The sequence below is a fragment of the Nelumbo nucifera genome, chromosome 3 (genome assembly GCF_055504915.1).
Source record: "Nelumbo nucifera cultivar China Antique chromosome 3, China Antique-T2T, whole genome shotgun sequence".
NCBI classification, from domain to species: domain Eukaryota; kingdom Viridiplantae; phylum Streptophyta; class Magnoliopsida; order Proteales; family Nelumbonaceae; genus Nelumbo; species Nelumbo nucifera.
In genome coordinates this window covers 83,972,501-83,988,697 of record NC_142651.1, presented here as the reverse complement: position 1 = coordinate 83,988,697, position 16,197 = coordinate 83,972,501, and the positions used below count along the sequence as shown (strand labels likewise).

The 16,197-nt window shown below is 32.8% G+C and overlaps 1 protein-coding gene across 1 annotated transcript in view; it reads left to right on the top strand.

Moving 5' to 3' along the window:
* The first annotated feature begins 11,434 nt into the window (after window positions 1-11,434).
* LOC104585978 (uncharacterized) overlaps window positions 11,435-16,197 on the top strand; it is a 5,071-nt gene continuing 308 nt past the window's right edge. The window contains 3 exon segments of the mRNA XM_010243048.3: window positions 11,435-15,059; window positions 15,062-15,184; window positions 15,800-16,197. The exon segment at window positions 15,800-16,197 is cut by the window's right edge and continues 308 nt beyond it. Coding sequence (XP_010241350.1) covers window positions 12,320-15,059; window positions 15,062-15,184; window positions 15,800-16,185 — 3,249 coding nt within the window. The 5' untranslated portion in view covers window positions 11,435-12,319 and the 3' untranslated portion in view covers window positions 16,186-16,197.

The window sequence follows — 16,197 nt, the reverse complement described above, 5'->3', positions numbered from 1 at the left end:
AGTTTTCATATAGAACAGTCCCATAGGAGAAAACAAATCTAATGAAGAGCCTTATTGTCAAGATTAGAAAATTCCAATGAAAATGTAATAAAACCAATAGTTGTGGAGGTTATTAATACCACTTGGTGAACTAAGGACGAGGCTACAAGGCCAATGAAATTGGCTCATGATATTAGGGAAATAAGTTCTAATAATGGAAGCTTTTGGTTGATTTACTGTTAAAAAATGGGACGGTAACCTTACCATTGAAAGCTCTGTAGGCTTTACTCAATATTTAGTTAACTCAGAGTTGGACAACGGTGGGATTTTGACAAGCTATCTTTTTTTGTATTTTTCAGGTATTGGTTGACAGAGCATATGTAGGTGAAATTTTGCAGAAAAGAGCTTTCTGAGATCAAGAAGATTGATAGTCTATGGTGAAGAAGATTAATTTATAGAAACAACAAATTAAAAAAAAAAATTGTGAAGAAGCTTTGATTTTAATGTTTTAGATTTTTTTCATTTTAATATATTTTTGTAATTTTTTATATAGTTTTTGATATTTCATTTAATTTGGATTGGATCCAGTCCAATCCATTTACATTTTAATGGATTGGATTGGGTCCAATCCATCTGTAAATGGACTCACATTGGATTGGATCGGGTTGGACCAAATCCAGTCCAATTGACACCCTTATTCATGAGATGATTCACACTATGAAGGGGAAAAAAGTTAAGATTGGGATTATGGCTTGCAAAATTGACATGGAAAAAGCGTATGATAGGCTTGAATGGAATGAGGAAATTTGAATTCCATGATAAATGGATTGGTTGTGTCATGGAATGCATTAAGACTGCCTCATTTCAAATTTTGGTTAATGGTATCCCGTTTAGGGAATGCTTTCCTACCAGAGGTATCGGGAAGGTGATCCACTCTCTCCATATATCTTGTGGTGTGTGGTGAAGCTCTTGCCAAGAAACTTGTTAAGGAATCTCTACTCTTTGGTAGTCCCATTGGTTGCAAGGTGTCAAAGGATAGCCTGAAAATCCCAATTCTGAAATATGCAGATGACTGTATTATTTTAACCAAGACTACAATTCCATCTTGTTTGAAAATTAAAGAAATCCTCTCAAATTTTGAAAGCGCTTCAGGTCAAAGTCCTAATTTTAAGTAATCTGCAATCCAATTTTCAAAGAATACCCCTAATTGATTTCAAAAAATTCTGGCAAAAATTATGAAAATTCCAATCTAGACAAAATCAAACCTTTACTTGGGAGCACCCTTAATTAACTCCAAAGTTACCAAAAAGACTTTCATGTTTGTCAAGAATAGAGTCAGTAACAAACTTAAGAATTGGAAAAAAAAACTCTCTCCTTAGCTAGAAGAATTACTCTCCTTAATTCCACTACTAATATGATGCCTCATTAAGTCTTTTAAGCTCCTCCAAAATGTCATAGAAGATTTAGATTAATCCCAAAGAAACTTCCTTTGGTTTAACTCTAGTGAAAAAAAGTCCCTCCATTTGTTAAGTTGGGAGATAGTTTGTAAACCAAAGAGTTGGGGTGGTTTGGGTCTCGAAAACTTCCATTGGGTAAATGAAGCCTTACAAAGTTAGGATGGAAAATTTTAAATGAGGAAGATAATCTTTGGGTCAAAGTGGTTAGGAGTAAATATCTTTCAAAAGAAAGTTTTTGGAGTGCCAAGGAAAAAAAAAAGGTATCTCTTGGGCTTAGAGAGGAATCCTTGATGCTAGAGAGTTCATTAAAAAGGTATTGGTTGGGAGATTGGAAATGGCAACGATGCAAATTTTTGGAGGGATAGATGGTGAAGTGACTCCACTCTAGCTGAAGTTATCTCCCCACATCAAATTGAGGATGAAAACCTTCTTGTGAGTGGTTTGATTGATCATGATACAAAAGGTTTGGATTAAGAACAAACTGAGAAACTTAGTTCCAACTGATACCTAGTCTAGGATCAAATTTATTTTTATACCATCAAGGCCAAAAGAAGACATGGTGATTTGGAGAGTTAATCCCAAAGGGGTTTTCATGATGAAATCAGCTTACAAACTAAAATGTAGTTTGAATTTAAACAAAGACAATGATTTTAGTTGGCTCTCAAAAGTTTGGAAGCTGAATTACCCTCCAAAACTCAGAGTTTTTGTGTTTCTCCTTACTACAAACAAGCTTCCATCGAAAACCCTTCTAAAGAAAAGTGGTTTTAATCTTGATATTGAATATAGCTTCTATGGTGAGGAATAAGATTTAAGTCATATCTTTAAAAACTGTGACAATAGCAAACAAACCTGGTTATTAGCCAATCTTAACATTGATGGTCCCCATGAACTCAACTTTTCTTTTCTAAATTGGGGGACTAGCATTCACAAGAGGGATGTTATGGAAGGAGAAAACATGAGGCTCAGTTTGGAAAGAGTACAGATGCAAGTATGCACGGTGTAAATACATACAAAATATAAGATTTTGCACTCTATATATTTGCATTTGTAATCCTCCCAAACTAAGCCTAAAGTAAAAGTTTGTTTTCATTTTGTGGTATTGGAAGAATAGATATAAAAAAAACCTTTAATAACAACTCCTTCCCTCCTCAAGAAATTTTGGATAGAGCAACTAAAGCTTTTAAAGAATATTGTGTTAACAAAGAAGGCCTTAAGAAGGCAAAGGATAATAAGAAGTCGAAACATATCAAGTGGATTTCCCCTGACCCTGGAGCCATAAAGATAATTTTTGATTCTTCACGTTCAAAAAATGATTTACGCTCTGTTGTGGCAATAGCTAGAAACCACTTAGGTAAAATAGTTGATTACAAAGGTTACTCCTTAGGTTTCTCCACCATCAATGTGGCTGAAGTTTGGGTTGCTTGGAAAGTGCATAATTTGGTAGTCAAGTTTTCATAATTTCCCATTACCATTGAGGGTGACTCTTAGCTTGTTATTTCATGCATCAAGGGTCAAGTCAAGGTTCAAAGTATCAGAAACACCAAGTGTATCAGAAAGGTAATTTTAAGAGACGTATCAGGATATGTCATGGATATGCATGCGTATCAGAGAAAAACTAATATATGCATAGATACACTTGGAAACACTATAAATACTTCAATAAATGATAAAACATCAACAACACTAAGTATAAGACCTCAATGAAGTGTATATATATATATATATATATATATATATATATTAAATTAATATATTTTAATGGTTTTATGAATAAATATATTGTAGTTAATTATAATTTCATTAAAAATCATATGCTCAATTATAATTCTTAAGTTTTAATGTTTTATGGGATGAGAAAAGCCCAACTCTCCTATACAACCATAAAACATGCATTGGCACAACTTCTATGTGAAAATATAATTAATAATTATTTATTATTTAAATAATTAATATTTATAATTCATTTCCAAAAATTATAAGAAATAAATAAACATTATATTATATATTCAGAAAATAATTATTAAGGAAGAAATTTCATTTGGTCTATGGATATGATAGATCATCCATAGAATTATAATATATTCAATTTTTGTGATCAAATGATAAAATATAATTAATTATTATTTATTTTTAATTCTAAAAATATAAAAAATAAAAAAATATTAAAGAAGAAATTTCAATTGCTCTATAGGTATGATAGATAAATCCATAGATCTAAAACATATTTAGTCTTTATAGGTAGAGAAAAAATTACATTTTCAAATTTTTTATTAATTTATATTTCCCCAAATATCTTCATGGAATTTCCATAAATCTACTAATAACACAAAAAAAAAATTATGATTTTGAATGTAAAAAAATGTAGATCAACATAAATTTAAACATTCAAAAAAGAAAAAAGAAATCACAAGATATTATAAAAATTGAAAAAAATTACCTATTTTGCCATATTTTTTTTCAAAAATTGAAAAATCTTTAAAAAAATTAACGATTCACACTTGTTTTTTGCAAACTTATGCAAATCTAGCACTCTAGGAATGAAGTTCGGAGTTTTAGAGTCATTTGGGGGTGAAAGAAGGCTTATTTCGAGGAAAAAAAACTTGCTTTCCCCCTTTAATATTTTTAGTTTTTGGCTATATCTTTTTCATTGATACACTACTGATATGCATGAAAAAAGACGAAATATTCAATTTCCATGAATATCCTGTATCTATTTTTCAAAGATACGATATGATACCCCCCCCCCCCCATGGAGATTAAAGAATATTATCCAAGACGGCTTAGAGATGAAGGACCAGTTCAAGAATGGAGTGTGGTACAAATATGTCTTTAGGGAAGCCAACCAAGCAGCTGATTGGATTGCAAATGAAGTTCTTAGATCCTGATACGGTACTATCTCTTTTAATCTTTGTAAGCCCCCATGGTCTTTAGATTTCACTTGTTTTAGTGATTTGTGGGGACATGCTACCCCCCATCTTGTGTAGCCCCCCTTGGTTCTATAAAAGAATACCCGGTCCATTACTGTTGGAGTTTGACTTCCAAAAGGCAATAAGTGCTAGAAGCAATTACTTTAAGCCCCACCAAACATGGCCTAAGGCTTTAGTTAAGGGAACATGGATTAGGATTGGATTCCTTGAACCAAACCTACTCCACGAGTCTTCATTTTATTTTATTTTATTTTTAAACCTAGTTTCTATTTGGGAGGACTAAAGTGCATTAGCTTCCTTATAACTTTCCAAGGTGAGACCCACACAAACATCTTATAAGCAATATTTGGTAAGAAATCTGAAGATCCTAAATCGGCTCAGCCAATCATTTCAAGGATTGTTTGCTTCAGCCTCTTTTAATACCTATTTGAGAGGGTTGAGTTAAACATTCAAGTTCAGCTGATTTTAGGCGCTCTACTTAAAGCTATCTAAAGAGGCTAAAACGGACGGCCCAAAACATGACCGACTAATAGTCGATTAAGCTCTCTAATTTTTTTTACCAAACACTAGCAAATGTGCACATGTGGCAATTTCAAATGATGGTGATAGTAATATTAGTGCTTTTATAAGAATTTATGGAACAAAGAAAAGTGATCAAACCATGTTGTACTTGGTGGATATATTGTCTTTCAATTCAAAGATCTAACTTCAAATGTTCTTATAGTTTCTATCAATGTTTTGAATATATGGTTGAACCACAGAGTTTGATATATTAATTTGTTACTTAGACATATTTTTTTGTGTATGTTTTAACCTAAACCACTTCGTTGCAAAAAAAACATTGATTTGGTTAATAACCAAATGACCTTACTGGTTGAAGCACACATCACCTATTTGACCAGGTCAATGGGCTATGGTTAAGATATTAATTGACAGATGGTTGGGATTATCTGATGACCCTATCTCATGATCATGATTCTCATGGGTTTGTACGTGGGAACTGGTAATGTACAGTAATTACCTTAACGTTGTGAATGAGGGAAGACAGGCTCTTAATCTTGCGATGGGGCCATCTCTTTATTTGAAGCTCCCTGCAGCGCTTCTTCAAAACTGTCAAGCCCACCTTCATTTCCTTGGCTGCTTTTGTTATTGGAACTTTGAAATGTCTCTTAATGTCTTCCAAATCTATTGAAATCGACTTGGACCGTCCAAATCTTTTCTGCTCTGCTGCTGGGTGCTTGAAGAAGAAGAAGAGCTCTCTACCATTGCTCCTGTGATTCCTGTTGGAATTTCAATGCAAGAACCATTTCCGTCACTGTCGTCACTCCCATCCATTATTACTGCATTAAGGGGAGCCACTTTTCTATATGAATACTATGCAGCATTTAAATGTACTTAATGCCATGAGACATTAATAACATGTGTGTGCTACATGAAAGGATACATAGATGCTACATGGTATTTGAATGTATTTAATGACACATGTATATACTATGTCATAGTGTATATGAATGTTATGTGAGACTTAAAATATATTTAACAACATGTTTGTATCATGTGATAAAACATATAGGTTACATGTGCACCAATGACACATAACTGCCAAACGAAAGTATATATAGATGTCATGTAACAACATATGAATGTCGCATGGCATTTGGGTATATCATATGACAATATATTGATATCACATGGCATTTATATGTGTGCAACATTTTATTGTACTTACATGTCTTGTGTTACTTTTGCTTTAAAAAATATACTTTTTAAAATTTTTCATCTAAACGTATTTCAAAGTTAAAATACAAAAGTAAAAAATATAATTTATACTTTTATATTTTCATATTCTCAAATACACAAAATACAAAATCTACCCAAACATGGCCTTAAGCTCTCTAAATTTTTCTCCAAACATGATTTAAAGACTACACATGTAAAACCAAGCTCAAATCAACTCACCCACCAAGTCAGAACGGGCCCTGCTCAATGACGTTGTATAACTATTAGTTCAGTTTACAGGTCTACAAAATAGCATAAGATGCATACCCTAGCTAAGGGTATAACTTTCTTTCTTTCTTTCTTTCTTTGTTTTTGAAGAAAGCCCCTAGGCAGATTCATTGTATCTTATTTCAACAATACATGCATTAAAAATTCAGGTGGCGAAGACCAAGAAATTAATTGTTCTAGAGACATTACAAGCATGCTTGACCAAAGAATGGAATGCTATATTGCCTACTAGCGGGGACCCATGCGATGCACGAGATTTGTTAAGCAAAAGCTAAATAATAGAAATGGTCATTTACTAAAACACCCCCTATAGTTTCATGGATTTACTAAAATCTACCCTATAGTTTGTATTTTACAAAAAACACCACTTATAATTTGCAATGGATTTAATTAATCTTCCATTAGATGATAGTAGAAAATGACAATGTTGACCCTAATGTTCATTTAAATAAATTTAATCAAAAGAAAATAAAAATTAAAATACCATTTTTGCCCCTAATAAAATACGGGCAACCACTCTATTGGCTATATTTAGTCAATGTCGTTTCCTATACAAAAAATTGTTAAGGGTATTTTTGGAATAAAAAATCATGGGCCTAATGGCAAAACAAATACTCCTTAATGAAAGGTTGATTAAGTAAAAAAATTATAAATTATATGGGATATTTTAGTAAAATGAAAACTATAACGTAGGTTCAAGTAAATATGTAAAACTATAAGGTGTGTTCTAGTAAATAACCCTAATAGAATTACATAAGAGTGTACAATTGTTTTATATTTTTAATTTTTTTAAATAATTAATAATTATTCATATTTTATATACTACTTTTAAAATTTTTTTATAATAAAAAATAACAATAATTAATTTCAATTAGGTTTATTCATCTAACTGATGAAACCAACCAACCTTATCAACTCGACCCGAGTTAGTTGGTTTTCTAATATTTTAGGTCTACTTTGGTTAAAAAACTTCCCAACTCGACCAAGTTGGATCAGTTTCGCTTTGGCCATTTGTAAACCGACCAAAATTAAGTGACCTAACCATGGATATATAATTATATATTAATATTTTATATTTTAAATATAATTTTTAATACGGAAAAGTGAGAAATTTCCCAGATTTCTTAGTCTAAAATATTTTATATCATAAATTTAATTTTTAAGTTTAAATCTTTTAATCGACCAACCAAACTAAAAAATCAACCTAAATCAATACAACCTGAGTGGGTTGATTTTCACAAATGGTCAAATCGGTTTCAGCTGACCAACTTTGCAACATGACTAGGTTAATTTGGTTGGCCAAACAGCCAATGATCGAACCAAACTGACTCATGAACACTCATAATTTCAGCTAAATTAATAGTCTCATCTTTGATAAATAGCAATAGTTTAATCTCCAACAATTGTTGAAAATTTATAGCAAAAATACACAATTATTGAAAATATATTAGTAAGGAAAAATACAATAATTAAAAAAATATAATAAGTACTAAAAATATATTAAATTAGTCAATCAATAATATGGTCATAAATAATAGTTTAATCTCTAATAAATATTAATAAACAAGTTATAAAAAATACAATAAATTCAATAAGTACAATAAAAAAAATTTTAAAAAATTCAATAATATTAGTTTAATCTCCAATAATTATTGAAAGTTTTTTAAATAAAAAAAAAATAAATTTATAAATAATTATTGTAAATACATTTATCACAAAAAATAATAAATAATTACTAAAATACAATCAATATTAATCTTAGCATATAATTATATAATAAATATAGATTAATAGTTTAAAATTATTATTAATAAATATTAATGATTTTGAAAGCTATTTTCTCGAATTATTAATTGATATAAGTGAAATTAGTTATTTACAATATTTTATAAAAATATAAAATTATTATTAAAGTTAGTTCATTATTAATTTTGTAAAACATTAAATTGTTATTAATTTCAATATTATGTTATGATTACTTTTCTACTTTTCAGATTTTTTTAAATTTATTACATATTTTCTTTATCTTAGTTATTTAAAATCTAGTTATGTTAAAATATTTAAAATATTCAGTTATTTATATACTTAAATAATACGTAAAATATTTAAATTTTAAAATATTAATTATTTATTGAATTTAATAATATATAAAATTATAATTTATACTATTATTACATAATTTCTGTTAATTTTGTAAGATATTAAATTATTATTATTTTCAATATTATGTTATAATTATTTTTATACTTTTAAGATTTTTTTAATTTATCATATAATTTCGTTATTTTAACTATTTAAAATCTATTTATGTTAAATATTTAGTTGTTTAAATATTTAAACAATATGCAAAATATTTAAAAGTTTTTGTTATTTACTGAATTCAATAATCCATAAAATTATAATTGATACTATTAATATATAATTTCATTATCAATTTTTAAGATATTAAATTATTATTAATTTAAATATTATGTTATAATTATTTTTCTACTTTAAGATTTTTTTTCAAATTTATTACTTAATTTCATTATTTTAACTATTGAAAATCTAGTTATGTTAAATATTTAGTGATTTAAATATTTAAATAATATGTAAAATATTAATTTTTTTTATTTAAATTTTATTGATTTAAAGCTATTACATATTATTAAATTTTCTGTTATTTAAGATTTTTATTTATTCAAATATTTGAATAATATTTTATTTTTTAATTTTAAAATTTAATTATTTGAATATTTAAATTGATAATCTGGAAAAAAAGAATTTAAATTGTTAGTACATAATTTCGTGATATATTTTGTAAAAATATAAAATTATTTATTGTTTTTAATAAATATTTTAAAATTATTATATAACTTTGTTCGAATATTTAAATTATTCTTTATATTTTTTAATCCAGACTTTCATTAGAAAGATATAGATAAAAGGTGGGGTAGAAGATAAATAGGAATTATTGATAATTTAGGAGAGAAATACTCCCTCTTAAATTAGAAATAATTTTGGAGATAAATAAGAATTAGAGATAATTTAGGAGAAAGTGGGGGATTGGGGGGGGGGTAATTTATTAGAAGAGATTATTTAGGTCATTGGGAAAGTGCATCTCATTGATTGTTTCAAAAATGATATAGAATTAAAAAAATAAAAAATTCAGAAAAAGAAAAAATTTCTAGACTTCCTTGTTGTAATATATATATATATATATTCTAGGAGTATGAGAGATGATGAAATGTGGTGTTGGGGGGGGGGGGGGAGAGTCAAGGTTTGTGATCTTTTGAGCATCCCCCTCCAGAATTAAGTGAGTGATCTTCAAATTCAATGCCATGCGCAAAGCCTCTCCAAAGGCTTTAGCTTCAATTTCTTCAGATGTTCCATGCTGGCACCTAGACCTGTTCATGGGCCGTAAGAATTAAGGCTGACCACCCCATCTACATTAACTTTAGGGGGCATTCTTTTTTCGGATTTTGAGAGGGGGGACAGTTGGTCAATGGGATTTTGGTTCCCATTGACCAATAATCCCATGTTCTTTTTTCAGATTTATGTCGAGACCAGGGAAAGTTTATTTTCCTCGTTCACTTACCCGAGTAAGTGATACCCATCTCCTAGGTAGGTAAATAACTTTCCCACCTAGGGGGAAGTTTCCAATACTTGAATGGAATAAAAATGCCCCTTTTAATAATGGATTGTTATGGCTAAAATGGTCATTGCCTTATTTACATGAGAAATAAAAGAACATGGGTAAATGCACTTACCTGGGTAAGCATTCCCAAGAAAATCTTACCCAGGTAACTGCATTTACTTGGGTAAGTAACTTACCAAAAAGCAAATGGGGCCTTAATGTTTTCAGCTAGGGTTTGCCATCTGATAGCAGAAGAGGTAGGAAGATCAGTCAGAGGCTGGAGAATCACTCGTTCAAGCTTGAGCTTAGTCACTTCAAAAATTTGATAATGGGATGCTAGATAGTTTGGCTTGTCTTGGCATCAGTCCTCTCAAAAATGCCACATTATAATTGCACAAATACTAAACAAACTTAAAGTCTATGTATCATCCCAACAACTCTTGTTCCACCAAAATTCCAACCATTAAGGTAGACTCCATCCCTCAAAATCATCAACTCTCAATGAGAGGTAAGATCCGAACTACACCACTTTTGTAGTTGGGCATTTAAGGAAAAGATGTTCATAGTCTTCCTCTTCCTCTTGGCACATAGAGCATAGGGTCTCTATCTTTCTAGAATACTTGGCAAGTGTAGATAGTAGTGGAAGTAAATCATTCAAACATCCCCAAAGGAAAAGGTGAATCCGTGGTGGGAGTTCCTTTAGTTTCTAAGAATTTTTCCCATGTGACTCTATAAAAAGCCATATGATGTGATGAAGAGTTGGCAGTGCCTTGAAGAACTTTATAGGCTGAAGTATAGGTGAAACGACCATGAGGAATAAAGGTCCAGACCAACTGACCATGAGAAAATCCATAAACATGTAGAAACTCAGAGTCTAATCGTTTCTTCTTAACTCTTATCTAGAGGAATTTTATAACTTTATTGGAAAAATAATGTTCGTTTTTTAAATCTTATTTCTTAAACTGAAATTCCATAACTTTTTGTTTTGTAATGATATAGACATTAGACAATTTTCAAAATTCTGAATTCAAAATTTAGAATAACATTCAACACATCAGAAAAAAGAAAAGTTCACTGATATCAAATCTCTAAAATTTAACTTAACAGAGTGGGTCCAAAAAGGTTTTTGTACCTTTTTCTAAGTTAAAGACGATGAAGGAATTAAATCATTTACATTAAAATAATCTTTTTTGAGCTCCAAACTTTCTTTCCCTGACCATGTTCTTTCTCGTTTCTATCGTAAGTTTGCTTGTTTCTACACTTGTCCTCTTTGTAGTTTATACTACAAATCGTGTCTTATTTGACAAATTGCTCTTTTTGTAGGCAAATTAACTTTCCCAACGTACGCTTGTGCGAATGTGACCAGCTATATGTTGTCGTTAGCAGAGCCGAATTTCCCAGCCCCACACATGAGTATATGACCTCAGGCTCAGGGTCGATCGGTCCCATCTCTCTCTTGTGGAAAGACTGACTCGAATTCCGAAGCCAACTGTGTTTCCACTTCTTGGTGAGTGCTGTCCAGTCAACCAAAATTCTTCAAGTTCGAGCGACCAAGGAGATAAAGTTTGGCCGAAACACTAAAGCATTCAGGTTCAGTCGCCTGATGGCGACAAATGTTGACGCCCATTGGTTCCCATTTCAGTTTGCAACCCAATACGAATCGAAATTCGTCACGCAGACAAAAGGACTTACCTACACCCAATCTGACAAATTAAACTTGGGTAACTGACTTATCTGTGCACGTTGTTTTGTCACAGAAGAGAAATCCATGGAGGAGTCATGTTTCTCGATCGCGCCGACAGGTGAGGTCAACCCATTTACAGTACAGACCGTATCTGTGAATCTCTTTTAGCTAAAATTCATGTTGGAGATAAGGTTGCTTAGACTAGGGGTAGCTCATCTCCTTAAGCTACGCGGCGGATCAGTAAATGCTGTAGAGAAAAATAATATTGAAAAACGGTCTGGGTTCCTTAAACCGTCTGTAATTATTAGGATTCTAAAGTGATAAGATTGAATTGAAAATTTTCAGGCTTGTTTGTTTGACTTTGAAAAATCTAGCTATTTAGAAAACGGGTGTATTGGATTGATCTCAGTAAAGAATTTGAGTAGGATATAGGTAAGGGGGGATTTACTGCTACAGTTGTGAAACGGTTGAGATTTTAATTCTTGGGTTTATTTTCAGAAGTCGACATGGTTAAGGGAATGGCGGTATGACGTTACGAGAGCTTTAGTATAAAAGTGGTCCGGATTTGACTGTCATTGACTGAATCATCTTATAAATCTCTGTTCTGGGTTAAGCTTTAAACTCAGGTTAAATTATTTTCGTGGTAGCAATGGCATTTCGGGATGCTGTCCTGGTGTTGGTTTTGGTGTATTTTTCTGTTGCAGCTGTAGTTCAGTCCAGAGAGTTGATCTCTGTTGTCGAGCTTGAGGCTTTGAAGGCTTTCAAGAGTTCAGTCACCCACGACCCACTTAAAGCACTTGCAGATTGGACTGATGCAAATCATCACTGCAATTGGTCTGGTATTGCATGTGATTTTTCATCTAACCGGGTCATTTCAATTGCTCTTGTCGAAAAGAAACTTGAAGGGAAGATTTCTCCATTCATAGGAAACATTTCAACTCTCCAGGTTTTTGACTTGACTTCTAATTCATTTACAGGTTCTATTCCTGTTCAGTTGGGGTTCTGCTCAGGGCTCATCCAACTAATCGTTTTTGACAATTCACTTTCTGGTTCTATTCCAGCAGAGTTAGGGAGTCTGAAAAATCTGCAGATATTAGATGTTGGGGCAAATCTTTTGGATGGAAGCATCCCTGAGAGCATTTGCAACTGCACGACCTTAACTATGTTTGGTTTCAACTCAAACAACCTCACTGGTACTATCCCATCTAACATTGGCAATTTAGTTAATCTTCAGCAAGTAGTAGGTTTTACAAAGAAATTAGTAGGTTCTATACCATTTTCTGTTGATAGGTTAGGATCTTTGGAAAATCTAGATCTGAGTCAGAACCAGTTGTCTGGAATAATACCTCCTGGATTGGGAAACTTGTCCAACTTACAGTATCTTCAATTATTTGAAAATTTTCTTGTTGGGAAGATCCCACCTGAACTCGGTCGTTGTAGGAAACTTGTATATCTGAACCTGTACAGGAATAAATTAACAGGAGGCATTCCTTCTGAGCTTGGGCAACTGGAAAACTTAGAAACATTAAGGTTATACGAGAATAATTTATCTTCCACAATCCCTGCCTCCTTATCACAATGCAAATCACTAACTCATCTGGGTCTTTCACGAAATCAATTAACTGGAAGGATACCTATTGAACTCGGATCCTTGAGATCATTAATAGTTCTAAACATGCACTTGAATCGATTGACAGGGGATATTCCTTCATCATTAATGAACTTGACCAATTTGACAACTTTGCAAATCAGCTCAAATTTCATGGTGGGGAGGATTCCTTCAAACCTTGGATCACTGTATAACTTGCAAAAGCTGCTTCTGTTTGAAAACTTCCTTGGAGGTCCAATTCCATCTGAGATTGGTAATCTAAGTCAATTGGTGAACTTAGAACTAGGCGTGAATAACTTTTCAGGTCAGATTCCTCCTGAAATATCAAAATTACCACAACTTCAATTACTTTCCTTACCTGAGAATAATCTAGAAGGTGAGATTCCAAAGCCATTATTTGAATTGAAACAACTCACTTTTCTCCGGTTAGCGCTCAACAGATTCACAGGTCCCATTCCAGATGCTTTCTCAAAATTCAGGTTCCTTTCATACTTGAATCTCCAAGGGAACAAGCTAAATGGGTCAATTCCGAAAACCATGGAGCATCTTAAGCAATTAACAGTCCTCGATCTTTCCCACAATCATCTCAGTGGCTCTATTCCCGGATCAGTGATAGCAAGCATGAAAAGCATATCAATATATCTTAACTTGTCACACAACTTTTTGGAGGGTACTATTCCAGATGAGCTTGGAGGGTTTGAAATGGTTCAGGCTATCGACATTTCCAACAATAATCTCTCCGGAAGAATACCTGTGACACTTAGAGGCTGCCAAAATTTATTCTCTCTTGATCTGTCAAGAAACCAAATCTCAGGTCAAGTTCCAGGTGATACTTTCTCTCAGTTGGATTTGCTAACAAGTTTGAACCTTTCAGGCAATATGTTAGAGGGTTTGCTCCCAGAAAACATTGCATATCTTAGGCATCTTAACTATCTTGATCTTTCTCTCAACAACTTCAATGGCACAATCCCTGAAAGCTTTGCGAACCTTTCCACCTTGAAACATCTCAACCTTTCCTTCAATTGGCTTGAAGGCCCTGTTCCCAATGGAGGCATATTTAGAAACCTAGATGCATCTAGCTTGCAAGGAAATACTGCTCTCTGTGGAACCAAATTTCTCAAGCCATGCAGCAATAGGAGTCGCTTGACTGCCTCCCATCACTTCTCCAAGAAGTTTGCTTTAATTTTGATAGTTCTTGGATCTGTTTCTGTTCTTGTACTTCTGATATTTGCAATTTTATCTCTTTGCCGATGCATCAAAAGGGAAAAGTCAGAGGGTGATGGATGTCCAGAACCAGAATATGCTTTAATAGCCCCTATCCTGAAGAGATTCAATCAAAAGGAATTGGAAGTTGCAACAGATTTCTTTTGTAAAGATAATGTGATTGGTACCAGCAGAATGAGCAGTGTTTTCAAGGGTAAACTTGAAGATGGGAAAGCAGTAGCTGTGAAGAAACTGGACCTGTATCAATTCTCTGCAGAGGTTGACAAGTGCTTTGGTAGAGAAATCAAGACCCTCAGCCATCTAAGGCATAGGAATCTAGTTAAGATAGTTGGTTATGCTTGGGAGAGTGGGAAGATAAAGGCTTTGGTCCTTGAGTACATGGAAAATGGGAGCTTGGAAAGCATTATACATGATCCTCATGCAGATCGAGCAAGGTGGACAATTTCTGAGAGGCTGAATTTATGTGTTTCTGTTGCAAATGGGTTGGTTTACTTGCACTCTGGTTATGACTTCCCCATCATTCACTGTGATTTGAAGCCCTCTAACATTCTTCTCGGTGAGATTGGGAGGCTCATGTGAGTGATTTTGGAACAGCTAGGATGCTGGGTGTTCACCTCGAGGATGAAAGCAGCCTTTCCTCATCATCAGCCTTTGAAGGCACTATTGGCTACTTGGCACCAGGTATTTTCTGTGGTTGATTTTACAACTCTATATATTTAAATATGTAGCACCAAAATGGTCCCTCTTCCTTGCCTTGTATATTTCCCCTCATGCAGGGCGAAAATTACATCCTTCTCTGTTCTGTCTTCTGGTTGGTTCTGTTCTTGTTTATCATATTTCACATTGTCTTAAATATTTAACTCTTTCTATTGCATCACATGAGTTCTTCCCTTTTGCTTTCAATACTTAAATGATATCTGGGGACTCTTAAGCAAGTTGTTTTACTTAAAAACATGAGATGTAATGATGCAGAATGAATATTATTTTTTAGAAGTTCTTATTGTTCACTTGCAAGGATAAGTGTTATTTGAGTTTTCAAAGAAAACTATCTTAAACCAATAGCTGAGAATAAATTTTTCATTTCAATTATGAATGTACAAATCAGTTGCCGTTTCAACGTACAATATGAAGCACTCTTATTTGACCTTCTCTGTGAGTTGCCTGTGAGAAATCTCATGATGTTTTGAGCATTTTCTTGCCTCCTCTATGACATGTTATCCACTTCAGACTTTACTGTTTATTGTGATCAAATGCATTTATTTGTTTCTCTTATTTTTTTTTAATCTCATTCTTCAGAGTTTGCATACACGAGGAAAATTACAACTAAGGTGGACATTTTCAGCTTTGGAGTAGTGGTGATGGAGTTCCTAACCAGAAGAAGTCCTACTGGGACAATAGAAGAGAATGGACTTCCAATTACTCTTCGTCAACTGGTGGAGAAGGCTCTAAAAAATGGAGCAGAAAGGCTTTTTCAAGTGATTGACCCAGATCTAGCTCTCACTATATCCACCCAACAGGAGCAAGAGAAAGTATTCGAACTTCTTGAATTGGCTTTGTCTTGCACCTGCCCAGCCCCAGAGGATCGGCCAGACATGAATGACGTGTTGTCTGCCCTTTTGAAGATAAGGCAGGTAAAATTGGACCCAAGCCATGGTCCTTTCTTGCTGAAGACTACAGGGTGAGAAGGTTTAAGA